The following is a 23126-nucleotide window of genomic DNA, read 5'->3' on the forward strand; positions in this document are numbered from 1 at the left end:
ACGAACTTTAGCATGCAAAAGACGAGACATGTTATGTAACAGCCGGTTCCTTAGCAGGGATGGAAATCCCGTGCAAACTACCGTTCTGTTTCGCATACCAACGGGGCACGTCATGTGAGCGTAACTTAAGTGGGCAGTGTCTCAAGCCACCGCCCCCGGCCTCTGTTCTTCAGACAGAATCGAGTCATAAAGTGTCCGATTTAAGAATAATAATGTGACCAATAAGGAAAAGTGCTGAAAAACAAAATAAGACCACTTTAGAGGGTCTTGCCTTATATATATGTTAAGGAATATAAAAACTTCATGCAAACTGTAGTGGAGCGATACCACAGTTCCATGTCAGGTACATTGACACAAATCAACCAACAAACATGCATAAAAGTGCAATAAACACTTATTGCTATAAGGGTGTCGGACGCAAAAATAAATGTGGATGGGTCTCCCCCCCCCCAAAATTAACTGGGTCTGGTCCCACCAACATATAATGGTTCCAATGCCCATGAGTGCTACATATGCCTGTATGTATCTGTAAAGTCCATCTTAAGTGCTTCTAGATTTATTGCAGGTTGCACACACAGTTTCTTTTTATATCTCTTTATATTAGCATCACCTAATATAATAAGTCATTTAAATATGGAAATTGTATATTTGTAATAGCCTAACCAGACTTTTAACTGGGAGGTTTTGTATTTATACATATGCATCCAAAACAAATATGCAATAGTCAGTCAGGAATAATTAGTATGATTTTTATATTTTTTGTTGTGTTCTTTTCTAAGATGTGAACACCTTTCAGTTGATGTACGGCTGTGAGACGAAGGATGATAATACCACTCGAGGATACGTTGAGTATGGTTATAATGGAGAAGACTTCATGAGCTTTGATAAGACCACACTCAGCTGGACTAATGCTAATTCTCATGATGAAATCATCAAGAACCAATGGGATACTGATAAAACTAAAGTAAAATACTGGCAAGCATATCTGGAGAGCACGTGCTTCGAGCGGCTGACAAAGATTGTGAGCTACGGCAGGGAGACTCTGGAGAGAAAAGGTAGCAGTTGTTTTGAAATGAACTTCGTTATAGGCATCATGTTAGCAGAATTAACATCCACAAGTTGAATATTTGATTTTGGACCTTTGTTAGATTACAGTACTGTATTGTAATGTGAAACAATTAAGTGGATGTCTGAATTAACTTTTTAGTTTTTCTGGCAATCCGCAATACCGTTATTATCCACCAAGTTGCGCAACTTGTACAACCCGGAAGCAATTGCTCGCGTCAAAGAGTAAGAACTCCATGTATGTTTTGAGGATCGCTCTGAATCGGATTTCTATCAAAAGTTCTTCACAAAAATGTAATTATCTAAGCTTTTCTTTTTTATATATATATTTAAAGAAGAACATTTTCTGGAAGGCATTAAACTTTTGTGAAAATCATGAAAAATGCTGGCGCTTGCTGGCCACTTAAAAAAAATGCTGGTGGGGAAAGAGTTAAATGCAAATGAGGATATTATTGAGATAGTAAAGTTGTTGTCACTATGTTTGTGAAATAATGTGTAATTTCAGTAGATTAGTGTTACCCTATAAGATTACTTTTTCCCATCCTCTCTAGATCCACCTGAGGTGTCTCTGCTGCAGAAAAACTCCTCGTCTCCAGCTGTCATGCTACAGGTTTCTACCCCAAAAACGTCACAATGACCTGGAAGAAAAACCACGAGGATCATTATGAGAATGTGAACATCAGTTTGACTTTACCAAACGCAGATGGATCATATCAGAAGAGCATTAGTCTTTCTGTGAATCCTGAGGAGTGGAAGCAGAATCCAGATGTTTACAGATGTGTGGTTCAACATGTTGGAGCAGAGAAAGAGATTGTTGTCCTTTTAAATGAACACAACATCAAGTCTAACTCAGGTATATATAAGCTAAACAAAATATTATAACTAAAGACTATAAGCCATAATGCTAAAGTAATAAATATTGTGCTCTATGTATTCAGAGATCAGAACTGAGCACAACTGTGTGTTTTTTTTCAAAAGCTATGAAAAGGCATTGTTTTGTTTGCACTGTTTTAGATAATCTCCTAACAATTACAGTTATTATTGGTGATTTTGTATTAGTGAGTGTTTAAATGTTGTTGTTTTTTTTTTGCAGCTTCTGACAGCATCCTTGTGAAATGTTTGGTGTTTATCACTATTGCAATCGTAGTTGGAGGTGTGCTGGCTGCCATTGTCTTAGCTGCCAAGAGGCTCATTGATTGGAGAAAGTCCAGAAAGAACCCGAATTCAGGTATTGCATTTACTTGCACAAAATAAGCAGAAATCTAATAAAAATCAACTTATTAGAAACCCGTTTTTTTTTGCGTGCATTTCAATAAACCAGCTACACAGATTTTGGAGATTTGTCAGGTTTCTTGCAGGAACTGCGGTGCCTATAGTTCTCGTCATTCTTAAAGTGGGGGAAATCTGAAATCTGTGCTGTTTTCATGTCTGGAGAACCTGTAAATGTAACACCAATAATTTCTCATTTTCTCTTTGAACTGCATGAATACTTTTATATGTTACCAAAGATTGTAAATATTAACAAGATGCATCACTGGTAGGAATAAGGAAGATTACAAAGGTCAGAATGGCCAAAGTGTGTGTTGTTCAAATAATAACACAGAGATGTGTAAAGTTACACATTAAATGTGTTGTCCTTAAAGAGTACTAAAAGGAACGTGTACTGATCGGATTTTGCCATTTTAAAAGGCCATAAAAGCAAACCGTTTTACACAGATATATGACCATACATGTTATCAGTTTAGTAAGCATAACTGGAGCAAGACACACTCATTGTTATGAATAAGGGGTGGTTCACATTTAGCATCTTAAGCCGCATGGAAAACGCTTTTCTCATTCTTTCCAGCGCACTTTCTGATGGAAAAAAAGAGTGCTCTCTAATTGAGCACGCTAGCTGCACATCTATATTCAAAGTAACGTTTTTGCGCACACAAAAGACATAAAATGTGAACCACCCCTAACTTGTGTTTAATTGTAATCATTATTAACCCACATTTTATTTCTTTAATATTACAGGTCATGTGAAGGAAAGCAGTAAGTATTGTTTTTTAAATGAGTTTCATCTCTTACAGTATGTAATTTTGTTTGCTTATTATATTTTATTTTATTTTAATTCTTATTTTATTCTTAAAATCTCTTATTTAATTTCACAGCCCCAAAAACTGACTTAGAAATGACAAAGGAACCACTAAAAAATGCAAAATGATTAAAAAAAAATACATTTATGTTTATTTTGTTTTGCTTATTTTATAATTTATCCACATGAGAGATGACTGAAATTCTAAAATGAGAGTTAAGACATGACATACACCTGTGTTAAGTTTCAGGAGTTCCCTTTTCATTCAGGATCCGCAATTTTTTTAAAATGGAAATATGGGAGACATTTTTTCTCTTCTAAAAGAGCGTACCGGTAGTTTGTTTTTGTCATTTTATGAATGAAATGTAAATTTAATTGCAATACCAAAATACCTAATGCAAAACCATTGTTAATGTCATCAATTGCACTATACTGTTTTATGTGTGTGTGCATGTGTTATTGACCACAACATCCATGTGAGTTTGCACATCCTTATCCCACTATGTCACCCACAAATGGGTCCTAACCCACAGTTTGAAAATCCCCGTTGCACTTTATTTATAGCTTTCTTAATTTGATTTAATTGTTTTTATGGTTTTCTTTTTTTAACTTACTCTTGCATGCCATTTCACTATATTTGTTTTACTGTTGTTTACATTTACGTTGGATCTGTAAAGGGGTGTCATGCAGTGGCGGACGGTGACTTTTTTTTCCAGGCCACACGATGCAATAAGCTCATTACAACATGTATTTAGCCGGCCATGTGTGGCTCGTCATGACTCATGTCAAAATATGTGCTTGGTGCATCATGTAAACTTATGTGCATCACGCGTCATTTCAAAACATGTGTCTGCTCCAGACACTTCAAAGTGGTTTATGATAAAAGAGGCTATCACGTTTGCCAGATACTTGCTTAATCCCATTTGTAGTCAGAGTTTAGTGTTAAGTGAATGTCTTGCGAGTATTTTGTGAATGTGAGCGTCTCTTTTATCATAAACCTTTTTTGACGTGTGTGCAGCAGCCACGTATTGTGACAAGACGCATGATGCACATGGTTCACATGATGCAACAAACACATATTTTGACATAACGAGCAACACACATGACACTCTGAACACAAATTCTGAATTCGCGCCCCTGGGCCAACGGCCGCCACTGCTGTCATGAGATCACAATTGTCAGGTCTTAAAACAATTTTTTCCCCATTTTTTCCATGTTACAATGTGAATAAAATGTCAGAACCAAATAAATAATGTGATTTGTACATTTATGTTTTTGATAAGCCCTCCTGTGTTTGTTTCCCAGGTGTGTTTTGTTACCTGTTATCCTTAAATATATATACCCCACTGTTTCTCTTGTCGTTTGTCTGGTATTGTTGCTTGTAATGAGTTGTATTGGTTTCTGTGGTGAGTGTGGTCATTGGTTTTGATCTATGTGTGGATTATTTTGTTTTTGTTAATAAACCATTACTTAGGCCATTTGAGTGCATTTAGATCACTTGTTTTACCTCATCATTACACATGTAGACATAACCAAAGCATAAAGTGTCTGATTTAGAAATGTGACCAATAAGAAAAGAGATTAAACAGGAATGAGGAAATTGGCTTCAATTCTAAAGATTTTGTGTAGTTACTTGTGATGTCGCATTTGTGTATCTTCATCTATTGGCTGGACTGGGTGTATAAACGTGTGGCTACAAGTGTGGCCTACACAGGTGTGGCCTCAACAGCAGTCGAAAACTCAGATCAGAGAATATTATTTAAGAATGTAATTGTTGTTAAATATAAGACAAACATGCGATCTGTAGCGCTTCTGCTAATCGGGATTCATATGGTCTTTGCTGGTAAGTACTGCAGATGGGTTTATGTTAATAGTATTAATTGTTTATAGGCTACTGTTTATTATGTTGAGTTGGTTTTATTAATAAACATCCTACTGTCTATTTAATTTGAATACAAACATATATAAACATATTTAAAAGTATTTTGTTCTGCACTGACAGAAAATAAAAATTAAAAAATCATGCACATCCACATTTGACGAAAATTCCATCATAAAAAGCCATTTAGGACCTCATCTGTAGATCATCTGCAAAATACATTTTCTATCATAAAATTGTTGTGCCAAATAGTCTGTACATGCAAACAATATTATTAAATAGCATTGCTTTTGTGTGCGGAGAAAATATTTTTGTTATGTGTTATTAATTTGTATAAACACTACAAAAGAACATTATAAGTCTCACAAAATGTGTAAAAAAGCACAGTCCATAATAAAAAATGTAACTGGTACATTTACTGGTTTAAAATGGTCGCTTATTGTGAAATAAATACTGCCCCAACAGGTGTTGTTGTTTAGCTACAATACACTACTAAGTACTTTTTTTGTACAGTTTTGCATTGTTTTTTTGTAATAATAAATTGGATGAATGCAATGAGAATGAACTAATGGTCAAAATCTTAGCTGACTTTTCAATTATGTTATAACTTGACTGGCATGGGTGTCTATTCATTTTTTACCACTGCAAAGCATCACATTGGACAACTTTAAGCATTCATCATCGGGACATTTATTTTCAGCACATGCAGGTGGAGTCCCCAAGTCCTTGTCAAACCAGTTCTCTTGAGGGTGCAGCTGTCTTGTTTATTACCTTTACCACACCTCCAGCATTTTTGTGGTCTTTATTCCAGCTTTCTTATTGAGTGTGGCTCAGCCTGCCAAATGCTGCTAGCATAGACCAGCATAAGGTTTAGCTGGTGCTCAGCATACCAGCACCAGCATCCCATGTTGGTCATACCAGCAAGACCAGCATATGTTGTATTTTGGTGCTGGTATGCTTGTGACCACCAGCTAAACCAGCACCCAACCAGCATGAACCAGCATTGGAATGATGCTGCTCTATGCTGTTTTTCAGCAGGGAGAATATTAAACTAAACTTCTTAAGAAGTAGAAGTTTATCCTGTCAAACTTTTTACAAACTGTTTTAAACTTTAATGCCACGCTTTATCAAGCCAACATAAAGTTTGTCTTCAAACTTTACTATCTAGTTGCAACTTACAGCTCAGTCCACAGCTCCCCCCTCAATTTCGAAATGCACAGAGAAGCTACGGTAGCCGCCATAGGACAAACATGTTATTCGTAGGGATGAAACGCGTTCTGTAGAACAGATTGTTAAAGGTGTGTAACTTTATTAAGTGAAAAAAATCCAGCAACATTAAATTGTTTATTTTTTGCCCTATTCGGAAAGGTCATGAATAGTAATATTGAGCTCTGCTCTGCTCTGATGCTTATGCCAGTAGCTCACATTAGTAAACAGACCTTATGTTTGAGCCTGTATCAGAAGAAAATACAAATTTTTAGGAAAACAATTTTTTTGTAGATTGTTAATGAACGTTTCTGAGTGGTAAGTTTGTGTTTTTTAGTATAGACCTGCAAAACGTAACTGTAATGTCAATAGTAGAACTTCAGCCTAAATGCTAGCATGTAGCATTAACTAGCATATAGCGCTAACTTAGCAGTCACAACTTTGTTTTAAGCATAATAACAACACTGTTATTCATTGAATGTGTAATTTAATGTTGGGGCATACATCACGACTGTAACATCACAGTTGGTGTTATGTTGAGATTGGTCTGTTTTCCAGAAGTCTTTTGCATGCACAAGGTTTACATAAAAAATGAGAAAACAATAGTGTTTGAGGCTCACAATATGTCATTACCCTGGAAAGAGCTCTTACTATTTATCTATGGTAAATACAGTTTTTTATTCTTTGGCTCATTTAATTTTAGTGGTGTCAGTGTTTCACAACTCCTGTGATATTTGTGCAGAAGGTTTTTTGTAAGTTGGCAATGTAATGAATGATATAGTTCTCTTAATTTACTAAAACTTGCATGGATAGTTCACTTAATTTACTCTCCCTCATGTTGTTCTAGACCTGTATGAATTTTTTTTCCCTGATGAACACAAAAGAAGAAATTTTGATACATGATGATAAGCACACGGCTGGTGGAAATCATTGACTTCCATAATAGAAAAAATTAATCCTATGAAATTTTGTGCTTACCATATTGTATCAAAATATCTTCATCATCATTTATCACAATAGTTCCATAGTACATGTTTATCCTACTATGGAAGTCAATGGTTTCCACCAGCGTGTGTTTATTATCATTTATCAAAACTTCTTCTTTTTACAGAATGAGGCAGTGATCATAAAATATTTAACTTTTAATTCATTTTAGAGGACAAATTCAATGTAATTTTTTTCTTGAGATGAAATAACTTTCTCTAGTGAAATAATGTTAAAATGTTGAATACTAAAAACTGTTCTTTTGCAGATTCTTTCAATACAAGATGTGTAAAAGTGGGCGGAAATGTGGGAGAAAAGTTGACTCTTACCTGCAGAGTCTCTTATCAGAGGAATAGATGCTGCATTAGGATGTACAAGATTATACAAACAGCGAGCGATTATGACCAAACAATCTGCAGAGAAGAGTTCAGAAGCGATTCTTGTGTGCAGGTGGCCAACTTCTCATGTTCTTACACTGCAAAATCAGCAATGACAACAAAATTTCTGTTGTTTTTGCAAGAGACATGTGGACACGGAACTACAGTATTCAATATGATAGCAAAAGGTACTGGTTTAACGTTGTTAATAGTGAAAAAAAATACTTAATTGTACATGCACATCTATTTGAAATTCTGGTAAAAGGGATTTTTACAGTGGAAATACTCCCCTGACAGGCATTGTTGTTTAGCTTTAATGGTAATTGACTAATTTTAACAGATTTAGGGGCGGTTTCCGGCACAGGCTTATCCTAGACCTAAACTAAATTGCATGTTTAAGTTGCCTTAATTTATAAACACCTTGTACTGTTGTATCTTTACATATATGAGCATATCAATTGCATACCAATAATGTTTTTTGTAAGGTATGTTTGCAAAAACAACTTTAATGTCCTAATATAAGTAAGGCCTAGTCCTGAATTAATCTAAACCTTGTCCGGGAAACCACCCCATTGTTGTTTAACAGATGTTGTTGTGTAGCTACACAACAGTACAGATTACTTCACAATTCAAAGCAGCAATAAGAAATGTGCCACTACAGTATGTTTAGTGTTTTAAGTACCCAACAAGGTGTAATCCTTAATAAAATGCCATCAAGCTGTATAAAATATTAACAGAAATATATAACCTAAATATATATTTTGTTCACTGCAAAAAAGCTTTTTTTAAACAATCAATGTCAAGCCTTTTTTTAAAGGGATAGTTCACACAAAAATGAAAATTCTTTCATCATTTACTCATCCTCATATTGTTACAAACCCGTTTAAATTTCTTTTTAATATTGAACACAAAAGAAGATATTTTGAGAAATGTTGTAACCAAACCATTCGTGGACCACGTTTACTTCCATTAAAATTATTTTTCATTTTTGGGTGAACTATCACTTTAAGAGTGTTGAAGAATCATATTGAAGTGATTCATTAACAAATAGAACTTGTACAAGAACTATCAACTTTGCTTCTTTTCTACAACCTATTCTTTAACCTAAAACTATCCCTTCTGGGTCAGGAAATACCTCTGATGTTTTGACTGAAGAAAGACATGAGAAGAAGAGGGTGATTAACTCATTTAAGGCAGAAGGTGAGCTTAAAATAACAAACTTTATTGTTATTTAAATATACTGAATTTTGATTTTATAATTTAAAGGTGTCAATGTGTCACAGCTCATGTGATTTGTGCAGAATTATTTTTATAAGATACTAATATAATAAATTTGATATAGTTCTCTTCATTTAAAAGATTTACAGACTTAATATTTTAAAATATATTGTCTCTTATTAAATATGCAATAATGATGTTTATAAATAATGATTGTTGTTACATGTGTTGTTCTGACAACATCATTGCAGCCCTTGTTGGATGTGCGCTGACTCTCACTATCATTGTTGCTATAATCTGGCTCATTGAGTGGATAAAGTCTAGACAGGTTAAAAGCCGTGATGTAACAGGTGAATTCAATTTTATATACCTGTCTGTTAACACAATGCTCTGAATTAGGCCTGCTCTGTTTTATTGTAATCATTGTTAACCCACATTGTATTTTTTATTGTTACAGGCTATGTGACAGGCAGTAGTAAGTATTGTTTTCTTTTACACAAAAATGATCCTGATTACTTATGTCATTTTGTTTTTGCTTTTAAGGTTTAAAGTACAGTATCTCACAGTTGCACCTCTTATTTTATTTCACAGCCACGTATACTGACTCAGTGCCAGATGAAAAAATACTAATATATACGTCATCTCAGTCTTTAAACTTCCTGGAAAATTTTTGATATGTTTTGTGTGTTGACTGCATGATCTGTGAGCTGCAGATATGTGACCCAGTCTCAAAAGCTTGGATAGCTATCCGATCAGAGAAAACACATGAAGTGACCAGGTGTAAAAAGCCCCAATTTGTTTACAATCATGATAGGATTAAGAGTACATTATGCCGTTCCGGGCTGTAAAAAAAGCATCTCTGCGTAGACTTCCAGATACAGCAGTTCTAGTAACGACGTCTAGAATCCCGTAACTATTACGTAAATACCGTTTTCAACTGGTCATGACAGTTAAACATTTCAACTGTGTACATTTTAAATTGTATAACTTGGTGTGAGTTTTACTTGCACAAGATGGAAGCAAAATAAGTATTTAAAGATGCTTATATTGGTTTCATTTCTTTTATATGTGTAAATTGCTTGGCCTTGCATGTAAAGCTCTTGAACTGCACTGATTTGTTTGGGAAGATGCTGTATAAATAACTTTTGATCGACTTAAAGATGCATTGTGTTCACATACTGGTGGATATTATATATTTTTATACCGGCTTTGTAATAAAAAAGAAAAGGTAAACATACTATACTGTATATTCAAAATTCTTTTTTTCTTTGGCCAGTTTTTGCCACTACACCATTGGCTCCGACATATTCAAAATTCTAAGGTACTTTATTATTGTCCACTTGTGAGATCTGTAAATTTTGTAAATTTTATAGTTATAAACAAACCTTTAGCTTTCCATCATTGTTTATTTTTTCCATTCATCCTATGTTTATTTTATTTTAAGCAAATGTTTAACTTTTTTATTTAATAAAGATAAGTAATGTTCTTGGGTTAGTCTGTTCTTACTTAATTTCTATAAATGCTCACAAAATCCTTTAAATTTATTTATTTATTTATTTGCAAAGGACCACACGGTAACTGTTAATATTGTGTCATACTTGCACTTCACAGAAAGAAAACACGAACAATGTAGGATTACCTCTAAATTCTGAAAGGTGGTTAAGAAATGGCTAAATCAGGCTAGACTTACAAATAGCCACTCTAAATCCAAACTTACATCCCATGAAAAACATGTGGTTTACAAGCCAAAAAATGAATCAGAACACTTTGGTTCAAGAGAAGCTTCACTTTTGTAGTGAAGATTTAACCAGGAGTGCAGAGTGATTTTATAATATTGGCACTGGTGCATGTATATTTTTGACAATGCAGATTTTCAGAAGATCTGTTTTTATTTTTACAAGACCCAAAAATTTTATGTTTCAATGGGTTGACAGTCATGTTTTTGTTCTTGTGTACATTTTTGAAAGTACTGTTTCGCACTGTAAGAAAAAGATTGCATGATATCAAAAGCCTATTTCAACAACGTCAATTAAAAGCCTTTCATATTAATATCATCCAAAATATTTTAATCTGACATTTATAACAAAATTATAAATGCTACAAAGCGCATAGGCATAATATATGGAAACTTAAGCATTGCTCTTGTGTGTGGCATTTCAAAAGCATTGTAATATTACTTTTTATAAACACAAGAAAACAATAGGCTACTACACATGGATATTTTACATCTCGTTACGTCTAATATTTTCACACCAACCTACAACTATTTAGAAGTAATACTTTTTATAGCCTAATAAACAGATTTGGGTAAGCTACTCTGAAACTAGTTATCGTAAAATACACACAATGCTTAAAAAGGGGATGTGTGGGTTTTGAATTCCAGTATCATTTACATAATCATCAAAAGATGCTTTCTCAATGAACTGTATGAAGCCAAGTGTCAGACTTTACCCGAATAGGTCCAGTTAACTTAAGAGTTTTCTGTAAAACAACAACTTTATTTTCACACAGACTGGTGCTTAAATTATTATTACTATTATAAAAACATGTTACTTTAACTTAACAAATTATGTTAAACAATTTCAACTGATATGTCAACATTTTACAAGTCAAAACAAGAGTATGTTAAATTGACTTGCAAGACCATGTTGTTTTAACTTCATGCTGTATTTTTTCACAGTGCCAGCAGCAAACTTTTAAAACTATAGACTTTTCACAAAATAGACTATGCTCCTTTCTTATTGTCTATGCACAACTTCTCACCAAACAGCTGCTTTATTTAGTAAAATTCACCCGGGGGCCAATGGTGACTCCTACTTTTTGCACCTGGAAAGCAATTAAGGGAAAGATACCTGGCACCTCGCAACCTACTGGACCAGTTGTGAGACTCGAATTACAATTTGGAATGTATAACAGGATTGCCCATCTGTTTTTCTCCTTTCTCTATTAGGACTACTATAATAGGCTAATCATTACATTTTTCTAAGTTTCTTAGACTATTTTAAATCATAAAGTGAAATGAATATATGTGGAAAATAAGTGCAAGTATATGTTGCTATGTAATGGTCGAACAAAGCAAGCTCATAAGTGCCCCACATTTCCCCTTAATGTAAGTCTGTGGTGAACAATGGAAATGCAGCGAGCCCCAACTAAGCGCCATGCAGACTGTTCCACCAGTTTTTTTGCTTATCATAAGGAATGCCATTTATTCATTTGACTTTAACTTTTTTTAAATGTAGTATTAATTAATGTTAATTTAGGGGGGAAAGGCCTTTATTTTAAGACAAAATTCAACAATTCCTAAAAGCAATGTTTGAAAAACCCAAAAAAGCTGTAAAATGTTACAATACTCTTTTTGTTACAAATGTTTGTTACAACATTTTTATATTGTATTTAGCTAGTTATTCTCTGATTTTGTCACTGTTTTCTTATTTAATTTATTAATTTGCCCCTGGCTGTATTTGTAATACTTGAAACCAATAAAAGTATAAGATAATTTATTATAACAAGTTAAAATTTATATGCAAGTCATTCACAGGTCTATATGCATACAATGGTATCCCATGGTGATCTTACCTGTTTGCACTATGTCTGTCCAAAGGACCACACTCTGTGTTTCAATTATACACAGATAAGTCTTTAACTTCCCAGAGGTCACAGTGGTTACACAGTATTGACATTGATGTCTATTACCTGCAAGTAACCACAGTTTGACTGTGAACCTCAGATGGTTACACGCTTCAGTTGATGTTTGGCTGTGAGCTGGAGAATGATGCACTAGTCGAGGATATATGCACAATGGTTTTGATGGTGAAGACTTCATGAGTTTAGATATGAAGACGCTCAAATGGATTCCTGCGAGTCGTCAAGCTGCCACCTTCAAGCCGACTTTGGAGGGGAATAAAGATCAAGAATATTTGAAAACCTGTGTGGAGAGTAAAGGTAGAAATATAATTAAAAACCTGATGGAAATGGATATGTGAATTAAATGTAGGTTTTAAAGTCCTAAAACCACTGTCACTTTATCTTTTTTTAAATAATTGCTTGGTAATAGATTTGAAATTATTTTAGGCCTATAAAGATATTTTTTCTTTCTAATCCTGATTCTTCTAAGCCAATCTCTCTGAAGATCCACCAGAGGTCGCTCTACTACAGAAAAACTCCTCGTCTCCAGTTATCTGTCATGCTACAGGTTTCTACTCCAAAAACACCACAATGACCTGGATGAAAAATCACGAGGAGCTTCATAAGGATGCAGAGGTCAGTTCAACTTTACCAAACACAGATGGATCATTTCAGAAGAGCATCAGTCTCTCGGTAAATCCTGAGGAGTGGAAGAAGAACCCAGATGTTTACAGATGTGTGGTTCAATCTGTGGGAAAAGGAAAAGAGATTGTTGTCCTTTTGAATGAAAACAACATTAAGTCAAACTCAGGTATGTGTAAGTGTCACTAAAGGATTGTTATACAGCATACCAGCTGTATCTTACAAAAGTTTATAACTGAAGGATATAAACCACAATGCTAAAGTGTTAAATATTGTGGTGTTTGTTTTTAGAGATCAGAATTGAGCAGGTTATGTTAATGTTTTTTGACAGTCTGATTATAATATCAGTACACTGTCAGAAAACAGTACAAAACTGTAGCTTTTCTGTCACTGCTGTGTTCACACCAAACGCAAAAAGAGCATCTGGCGCAAATTATTTCAATGTTAAGTCAATGTAAAGACGCGTTTCCGCGGGTCTGCAGGTCTGGCGGGGCGAATCTGCCTAAGTGTGTGGTTACACCAGCCGCGACCAGTCACCAGGTCCTTTTTATTCCTGTCTTGTGTCGTATAGCTCCGGGTGACTGCTCACGGACAATATCAAGCGTTCCTTCATGTTGAATGAGTGACTCCGAGCGGGGCTGCCGCCACAGCAGCAAGCAAGCTCCTGATTGGTTAACAGGGGACGCATGAAACACAAAAACTAAACTAGATGCGCGAATGAGGCGGAATTGCGTCTACCAGTCTGCGCTAAACACCTCATTCACATCTTGAGACCTCCAGACGCATCAACGTGTCTTCACATAGACTTAACATTGAAATCACTCATGCTTTACGTCTCTACAGCGGCTGGTGTTAACGCAGCATAACTCGCACATCGAGTCGAAAAATCTGAACTTTGGCGAAAAATCGTGCCGTTTTAACCAGTCAGAAGCTTGCTCTATTAGTGACGTGATTAAAAGATTAAAAGTGCACACATTAAAAAAGATAGGTATGTAATTATTTGTCTACGTTGAGGTAAGAACATAGAAAAATATTGAAAAACTGTTTTTTTTATTTAAGGTACACAATAGGTCCTTATAAGGGTATAATATTGTACCACAAACGGTACAAGATTTCAATGTGTTAAATACCCATAGAGGTACAAAACGAAACCTTTGAGGGTACTACCCTAGCAACAGAAAATGTACAGTTTTGTACCTTTTTTTGACAGCGTGGGGCTGTAAGATATATCAAAATTGCCGAAATATGATTTTAAATGATTTTAATACTGTAGCCTACTTCAAAAAGTTACGTATAGTTAAAGTTTCAGGTGGATGCAGACTGGTGAGTCAAAGAGAGTGATGCTTTCTTTTTCACAGAAAAATGTCAAACATACAGTATATGCTGTTTATGTAATTTTAATAAATTTTATTATTTAAATTTGCATTAAATTTGCATCCCTAAATATCAGTTATTGTTGGTCATAATGTTCATAAAGAGGTCCACATTATACTGAGTGTTGGTATTGTGTATATTTTGCTGGATGATTGATTGCAGCTTCTGACAACATTATTGTGAAATGTTTGGTGTTCATCACTATTGCAATCGTTGTTGGATGTGTGGTGGCTCTCGCTGTCTTTGCTGCTAAAAAGGGGCTGGCGTGGGGAAAGACCACACCGGTTAAAAGCCAAATTCCAGCAGGTGAATTCAGTTTTATAAATATGACTGTAATTGTTTTAAAGTACTTTAATTTATTGTAATCATTATCCCACATTTGTTTTTTTTATTATAACAGGTTATGTGAAGGGCAGTAGTAAGTATTGTTTTTTCTGATCTTTTATGTCCTTCTGTTTGCTTACAGTGTCTCACAGTGCTCCTATTTTATTTTACAGACGCCGTAAATGGCATAGACATGACAGATGAACCACTTCAAAAAACAATATGAAATATTGTTTTGTTTATTTTACATGTAGATTTTAGCAAAGTGTGTTGACTGTATGTAAGATGTATTTAAAGATGTAAATAGCTCAAAATAAGTAATAGCATTAATGTATAATAAACCACTAACACATACTGTTTATATCTGTATGTTTTTAAGATCATGTAAATTCAAGATACAGTATTTGTAGCTTTCCAATAAATGAAGCCCTAGCTTGACGCTTTATCCACTCCCTTCGTCCACAATGTCCAAGCACAATAAAGGCGTGAACTATTGAACAACAACAGTTTGTTTTTATATATTTTAAGTGTAATGCACAACCAAGTACTTGCACGACCCACTTTATTCCCCTGTGCAACGAACGCACTTATTGGGAACCCCTAATACAAATTAAGCTTTCAAGTGAAGGCATAGCGGATGAATTGGAGCAGTTTAAACATGATACGTTTGGAAATAAAGTTGCGGGTTTTGCACGGGTTTGATATAAAATATAGAAGGTTAAATTTAGTTGTTTGAAATTTGAAATATTTTTAACAGATATTCCTAATTAATTTAACTTGAACTATTTCTAAAATGTTTCTTTAATAAAGAACACCGCTATCTCATAACGCAGCGAAACCTATTACATGAAGTGAATAATTGATTGTCGAGCAATCGATATCATTCAACACCTCCACCATGGACAGCACCCGCTAAGGTCGAACTTAAGAAGGTTTACCTTAAGCAACATCCTAAGGTATAGTTCGGAGAACACACGTAGGAAAGGTATACCTGTAGTTAAGGTGTACCTTTTGAGTCTTCGTAGTGCGCTAAGAGACAACGTTATCGGAGAACGCAGCCCAGACTTATACTTCCTCATCAAAGGCAATGTAAGACTGGATGAAACCATGCAGTAAATGGAGGGGGGGGGTATTTTCAGAAAATGCAGAAACAAGCCATAACTTTGTTTTGTTAACTGTTTGGCAGATACATTTATAATTTCTGTAACATTTTCACTGTTACTAATAAAAATGACCTTTGGGGGCCCAAAAGTGCATGGGCCCATGGTCCTTCCTTTCCCCCTTAGAGGCGCCCCTGGACATGGGTCAGTGTAAAACGTGAGAAACAGATGTCCCAGGAACTATTTTAAGCGTGAGAATTGTGCGTGTGTGCTTGTTTCCTTTAGTAGTTACTGGTGATGCTGAGATTGTGTTTAATCATCTATTGGCTGGATTGTGTAGCCTATATTATATAACTGGACGTTTTTGTCATTAAGGCTATCAGTGAGTGAGGTTTTACAGCTGTCTGCCACTGCAACAAAGAAAAAAGTTTTAACGGATTTGACAGTCAGAATATTCTCTGAATGTGCGTTCCATAGCGCTTTTTGGGATTCATCTTGTCTTTGCTGGTATAGGCTAGACAGATTGACAGAAGTGTAACTTAAATGTTTAAAAATAAAATAGCTGTAATGTTTAAAAACAACCTTTATGAAAATTAACCACAGACTTACTTCAAATACAACCAAAAAGCATGGTTACTATTAAATCACCAGAAATGAAGTTCAGAAATGAACATTTAGAAGAACCATTTCAGGTTCCTCATGGAATTTTTCTGAGAAATTATATTTAAAGTACTATTTCTTTATTGCCTTTTTGTAATCTGAAAAACATTTTCAAAGTTTCTTCAGATGAAACTATTTAGCCAAAAAATGGTTTGTGGCATCGTGAAACACTTTTATTTTAAAGAGGTGAAATTAGAGGAGAGGATGAATTAAAGGACAGATCGGTGATGAACTTCTGAGGGACTGAGCTTACACCTGCTTGTCCTCTATGAAAAACCTTCACCTCGACCTTAATGATGAAGCACTGGAAGTTTTAATCTGATCTCAGAGCAGTACATGGATGAAGAACAGGTTTAGACATCTACCATATGTCAGCTGAGAAGCAAACAAGATATCCTCCTATCAAATAACACTACAATCTTCTGTGAAACATAAAAGGTTGAATATGCTGCTTTTGTGATGCATTTTGTCTGTACAATGAAAGTAAAAGCTGATTTAAGATTTCTAAATCTCTGTATAACATTTATATTTGTGTTCAAAGTAAACAGAAATTAACAGGTTTAGACTGTTTATAGATTGAATAATGTCTTATTTTGTTGTGGAGTGAATTACTCCTTAGTAATGCTGTTTTATTCATCATCACTTAATTCATATGTATACATTCACCTAGTTGAGAAATTGATTATAACAAACGGCCAAGATGGTTTTATTAAAATATATCTATAATAAATAAATTGGGTGGCGAATCAACACTTTTTAATATCAGATTTGGTACCACCAGCTTGTTTTTAAGATATTATGAAGTTCTGTATTTTTTGTAAAGATTATCACATCATTTTATGCTTATGTAAACATTCACTGTTGTGTTTTAATTATAATTGCCATTATGTCCACTAGAGGGAGGTAAAAGAAAAGAGATGTGGGTGAAATGAGGGGAAGATAAAGTGGAAGAAAGTTCGGTCTGGAGTTAATTACATGAGGTATTTTTGTGCCATATTCATTCTTACTATTTTCTGATACATTTCATCAAAACATACACACATAAACCTAAAGTCAAAGTAAGTCCCGTTATACAAATGTCTTATTGTGAAAATAAATATTTATAGTTTAAATATTAATTATTCCAACAAAATGTTTATTTAGTGTTGCTAATGTTGTTCTGTATAGACAAACAGTAATTAAAGCACAACCCAGATAGCACAGGTACGTCTGCAAGATGTCTGGTAAAGATCTGGAGATCTGGAATACATCTGGTGTGTCTTAGAAAGAGCTGCTTTGCATACATTCTAAATCAAAAACGTCTTGCAGACGTCTTCAATATTTCTATATGACATCTTTTAGGAAACGTCTCAGAGTTGCAGATTATCAAACAATCTAAATAATACGTCTTGCAGATGTAAATGCAGACATCAAATAGACGTCTTTGAGATGTATGTGTGCTATCAGGGAAAGTTTCTGATTTTACCAATAAAGAAAATCTATTAAAAAAAAAAACTGAACAAAACTCCATTTTAGAAGATTTGTGTATTTTCTTCCTGCCATTTCTTTAGATTTTGTGTAGTTACTGATGATGCTGAGTTTGTCTCTGATTTTCTATTGGCAGGATTTTGTTGGATTAACAGAGCGGTACAGAAAAGTTTTACAGCTGTCGACCTCAAGAAGACGACAAAACTTTGAGTAATATTTTTGAATATATCTGATCTCTCTAATATAAAACGAACATGCGATCTGTAGCGCTTTTACTCTTTGGGATTCATCTCGCCTTTGCTAAATGTAAGTACGCTAATGGTTTCAGGTTAATAAAAGTGCAACTTTGTGTAAACAAAAGCTCCCTCTGCAGTGCGCTTCTTTTGACCACCATTAGGCAAATTGACCATGGTTTTACTAACAAAACAAACAGATAATAAAACACGGTTACTAAAGGTTAATCATGATTTATTAGTATTTTGATGTTTAAAAATCACTTAGACCAGACTCCATCAGAAGACTTATATAATCTGATTTATTATACTGTACAAGGCCACATGCAGCCATCGTACCATCGTATGCAAAATGTCTGTCATTTGAGATAACAAAATAAAATGCTAAATATAATTAAGTCAGTCATTAAAAATCATTGCTCTTGCCTGTGGCATATTTCACGCATAGGCCGAAGTGTTAACATGTTTAAAGTGATGTGTTATTACTTTGTATCACTGTAAAAAAAATTGCTGTAATTACGCAGCTGGATGTAACTTACTGTAGAAAATAAAGACTGAAAATGTTTAATGTTCCTTCAGTAAGAACAATGTCTTCTGCCTTTATCTTTACATTATGATCTTTGTAATATTATACTTTGCCGTAAAGCTTATGGACAGTTTGGACCCATTATATGCCCAAACACATCTCACAGATCATATTCAATGCTAATCTGTATTTTGTACAGTGGCCCTTCATGAATAGAGAAAACTGAGATTGTATTTGCCACCATATCAGCTTGTGTACAGATCAGATGATGCAGGGATTTAACAAATAACAAATAAAGGGTTAACTTTTAAAATGACAGTTTTATTTCTTAAGATAAAATAACATTTGAATTAAATAATGTTATTGTTTAGTTGCAGTATACTTAAACACTATAAACTGTTCTTTTGCAGATTACCTCAGTCTAACCTGTGAAGATGAGACTGTAAGTGTGACAGATGGAACTGTTACCTGCAGATTCCCTTTTGTGAAGGGTAATTGCTGCGTTATGAATTACACAATATTTACTGAATATTTCCGAACTCAAGTCTGTAGAAAGGAGTTCAGTACAGATCATTGTGTGGAGATGGACAGCTTCTCATGTCCTTACATTGTAAAAGCAGCAATGACAACAAAATTTGTGTTCTTTGTGAAAATCACTTGTGGAGTAAAAACACCAGAATTCAGAGTGAATCTAAGAGGTAAACTTTTTGTTTATTATGAAATAAATACTATTATTTTCTAAAATAATTTAGTAAACATGCATTGACTGTGGGTTTAGAGTCTAAATCTTAAATTGATATAAAATCATAACTGACTATAAACCATAATGATAAACTAATAAATATTGTGCTGTATGTTTTTATAGATAAGAATCAAGCATGTTGTGTTAATGTATTTTGTATTCAATATGTCTGCACACTTTTATGACAACCTGTCAATCATATAAACAGCTTTACAATATTTCATAAAGCATTACACCTTTTCGGTTACTTAAAACATAGCTGCACATGCTACTGGAAATCTAATTTGACACTAAACACAGTGACGTGTGTCAATGGCTTAAATTAAAACTGCAATATTAAACATTTAGATGAAAGCATCTACCAAATGCATAAATGTAATGATTTTCAAGCTAGCCTATATGACATTGTTTAAATTAAGATGTAATAGAAAACGGATACCTCAGTGTTTGTCCATTCATGTTGTAACACAATATTTTCAAGAATTAATGATTTTCGGTGTTGAGCATTAGTAAAGCATTGAGGTTCAAAAATTATAGAAAACCACCAAACGATGATAAAAGTAGTTCAGTGATATATATTCAATCTGAAGCCTTGTGACAGCTTTGTGTGAGGAATCAATTGACATGTAGATTGTAATTATATAAATCTACTTTAATTGTCCCGGGTGAGATTATAAAATAAGTGTTGTAAAGATGTCAGATTTGTGAGTGAATTGTTTGAGTGTTTGTTAATGTCAATGAATTGAAAGTATCTGTGAAAAATGATTCATTCACAAATAAAACTTATAGTAATAGTAGTAGAATATTAGTTAATATGATTGTTCTTGTACTTGCAAGTGTTCCTTAATAATCTTTTTTTGTGCCAGAAACAAGCACTGTGTCAGGAAAAACTTTTACTAATGCCCCGACTGACAAACCTGATCAGAGACACAGGGATGAGTTATTTGAGGTTAAAGGTGAGCTTTAGAAAACAAACTTTGTTGTTTAAATTTCTTGAATTTTCATTTTATAATTTAAATGTTGTCAATGTGAAACATTTGTGTGCATCAATGATTTGTAAGCAAGTAATGTAATAATTATTGTGTAATTCTAATTTACAGACTAAAATTTATAGACATTTTTGTTAGGATACTGAAATGTATTTTCTCATAATGAATATGCAATAATTGTTTAATAATCTTAATAATAATGATTGTTGATATTCAGTCGCTGCTGGATGTGTGCTGCCTCTCATCGTCTTTGCTGCTATAATGGGAGTTATTGTGTGGATGAAGTCCAGTCAGGGTAAAAGACTTTTAAGAGGTGAATTTTATAAACATGAATAACACATTAACACATTATTTACAAACACTGTGTTTATTGTAAAAATTGTTAATTCACATTTTGTTTCTTTATTATTTCAGGTTATTTGAGAGGCAGAAGTAAGTATTGTGGTCTTTTAAACAGAAATGAGTTTGATCTCTTATGTCATTTTGTTTGCTTTTAAAAGGTTTTTCAATCTCTCACAGAATCACCTCTTATTTTATTTCACAGCCACAGATTCTGATCCAGTGTCAGATCAACAAATGCAGAGGTATCCCTCTTCTGAGTCTATGGAAAGACCTATTACGTTTTAATAAGTTTAATTTTGTTTAGATTTCAGCCATGTGTGTTGTCTGTATGTATTGTTAGCTGCAGATCCAGTTAAACTGAAAGTTGCACTTGACTTTTATTAGTTCAATATAATCATTCACAACCGGATCAATATGCAGTTTCTTACAGCGCCTGGAGAACCAAATACACAGAAGCGTTACTCAGTTCATTTATAAGCATATTATTAGGTTTTTATTAAAAGCGTAATGACATGATGAGCAATCAAACTTTTCTTGAGCTTTTGACATAAAGTATGGAGGTCTCAGTATCATTAATACATCCTGCAAGTGTCATAGTTTAAAACATCCTCCTCATAGATAACAAAACCATTTATGTTATCAAACTCATAAAAACTCTTTCCTGTACGATGACATAACTCTCTGCTTAACTAACACAGAACGATGCGTTGTTGGTGAGACTAACTAGCTGGTCATGACACATAATCATTTGATGCAGATTATGTTGGTTCAACAACAGTTAATGACATCACATACCTGTTAGAGTAATACTGTCTCCTAATGAATCCACTTGAGATTGAATTAATGTCAGACTATTGCTGTAAATAATGATCAGGACATCTAATTAAGACTTTTACTCATATTTTTATTCTCCATTGTTTTGCTTTATTTCCTAATGTTTTATTGAGATGCAGTTCCTTCTTACATCACTTTGAGTTGCTCTTGGCTTAGTAGAGTACATGCACACTGTTCAGAAATAATTTTATTGACAAATTAAAAGACATACATTTAAATTTGTATGCATTTAATATGTAAATGCAATTAACTGAATGTTGCTTGCATATTGTACTCAAGCGCATGATCTGTGTAAGTCTTCATGTCATACTAACACACAACTGCATTGAACCACAGCTTGAGAGAGAGCAACACATGTTTGCAATGCACTTTGTGAATGCACTTTGAGACGATGGTTTCAAGAAAAACACAAACTGTTGAACTATGCTGTAATGACAGAACTTGCGACCATGGATGTCTAACAATGTTTTTGGGAAACGCTCGTTCCCCTGCGGGTTTTGTTTATTTTTTTTATGTCACATGAGCATAAATGTTATTTTCAACCGATAACTGACTTTTTCAGTTAGAAGATAAGAAACAGGGAGGGATATCATAAAGAACTCAGTTATCATACATCAAAAGTCACTTGTTTATCCAAGTAACTTAATTCTTATTATGTACAACATGGAAATGTTATACTTCTCCAAAGAAACAAAAACACATCTATATTTATGAATGTATCATATTTTAATTGACATGAAATGGACAATTTATAGTCATCAAATAAATGTCAATGGCATTTAGGCACAAACTCAAATTTCATTTATTTATCTAAGCTCCTTCATTATCATTGTATACAACCTGGAAATTTTACGTTTATCAAAAAAAAATAACATTTCTGAATGTATAGTAGTTTAATTGACCTAAAATGAACAATTCATGATCATCCAATGATTGGCCATCAGCATTTTGTGGGGTGTATATAGTGTAAATAGCTTGTTCTTGACTATAAAGCACTTTGAACTGCAAAAAAATGATGTATAAATAAAACTTTTTTTCTTACATTTTTTATTTACGTATATGCTGGCATCAGGTGGTTTGAATACGGCAAATTTTTATAATAAAGGAAAGGTAAAAATACTATTATATAAGTAAATGTTTTTCTCACTTACTGTGTCAACATGATTACATCTGTACATTGTGACAGTAATGCAGATTGTTTGTATTTCTTTGTTTAACATTGCTGTTTATGTTTGCATGCAAGTTTATTTGAAGCCGTCTATTTACAATGAAGAAATAAAGGACACAGAATGAAGCTTTGAAGCGATGTTTGTGTGTATTATCTCAGAGGTGACTGAAATGTTCTTACCCATATATGTATTTTATGTATTTTTATTTTTATTTTACATTGTGCATTATTTTTCTACTGTTGTTTATGTCTTCCTTCACAAGTGCAAATACAGTAAGAGAACTGTATAAGAGGT

The 23126-nt window shown here is 33.9% G+C and overlaps 2 protein-coding genes and 1 pseudogene across 2 annotated transcripts; all 3 read left to right on the forward strand.

The window, feature by feature from the left end:
• The first annotated feature begins 289 nt into the window (after positions 1-289).
• LOC135775929 (uncharacterized) lies at positions 290-14974 on the forward strand (annotated as a pseudogene).
• On the forward strand, positions 4853-10227 carry LOC135775937 (uncharacterized). Its single transcript, XM_065286532.1, has 6 exons — positions 4853-4985; positions 7480-7776; positions 8717-8788; positions 9058-9156; positions 9264-9281; positions 9398-10227. Exons 1-6 carry the CDS (start codon positions 4937-4939, stop codon positions 9478-9480), a joined length of 618 nt encoding a protein of 205 aa, XP_065142604.1. The 5' UTR covers positions 4853-4936; the 3' UTR covers positions 9481-10227.
• Positions 14975-18145: 3171 nt separating the features above from the next.
• LOC135775941 (uncharacterized) lies at positions 18146-22152 on the forward strand. Its single transcript, XM_065286544.1, has 6 exons — positions 18146-18303; positions 19167-19454; positions 20365-20454; positions 20705-20800; positions 20902-20919; positions 21032-22152. Exons 1-6 carry the CDS (start codon positions 18252-18254, stop codon positions 21112-21114), a joined length of 627 nt encoding a protein of 208 aa, XP_065142616.1. The 5' UTR covers positions 18146-18251; the 3' UTR covers positions 21115-22152.
• The last annotated feature ends 974 nt before the right edge of the window (positions 22153-23126 follow it).

The sequence above is a fragment of the Paramisgurnus dabryanus genome, chromosome 19 (genome assembly GCF_030506205.2).
Source record: "Paramisgurnus dabryanus chromosome 19, PD_genome_1.1, whole genome shotgun sequence".
Taxonomy (NCBI): domain Eukaryota; kingdom Metazoa; phylum Chordata; class Actinopteri; order Cypriniformes; family Cobitidae; genus Paramisgurnus; species Paramisgurnus dabryanus.

Coding starts and splice junctions, on each gene's coding strand:
- LOC135775941 (XM_065286544.1), top strand. CDS start 18,252: ATGCGATCTGTAGCGCTTTTACTCTTTGGGATTCATCTCGCCTTTGCT. Junction 19,455..20,364: donor ATTCAGAGTGAATCTAAGAG/GTAAACTTTTTG, acceptor TTTTTGTGCCAG/AAACAAGCACTGTGTCAGGA. Junction 20,455..20,704: donor TGAGTTATTTGAGGTTAAAG/GTGAGCTTTAGA, acceptor GTTGATATTCAG/TCGCTGCTGGATGTGTGCTG.
- LOC135775937 (XM_065286532.1), top strand. CDS start 4,937: ATGCGATCTGTAGCGCTTCTGCTAATCGGGATTCATATGGTCTTTGCT. Junction 4,986..7,479: donor GATTCATATGGTCTTTGCTG/GTAAGTACTGCA, acceptor GTTCTTTTGCAG/ATTCTTTCAATACAAGATGT. Junction 7,777..8,716: donor ATTCAATATGATAGCAAAAG/GTACTGGTTTAA, acceptor CTTCTGGGTCAG/GAAATACCTCTGATGTTTTG.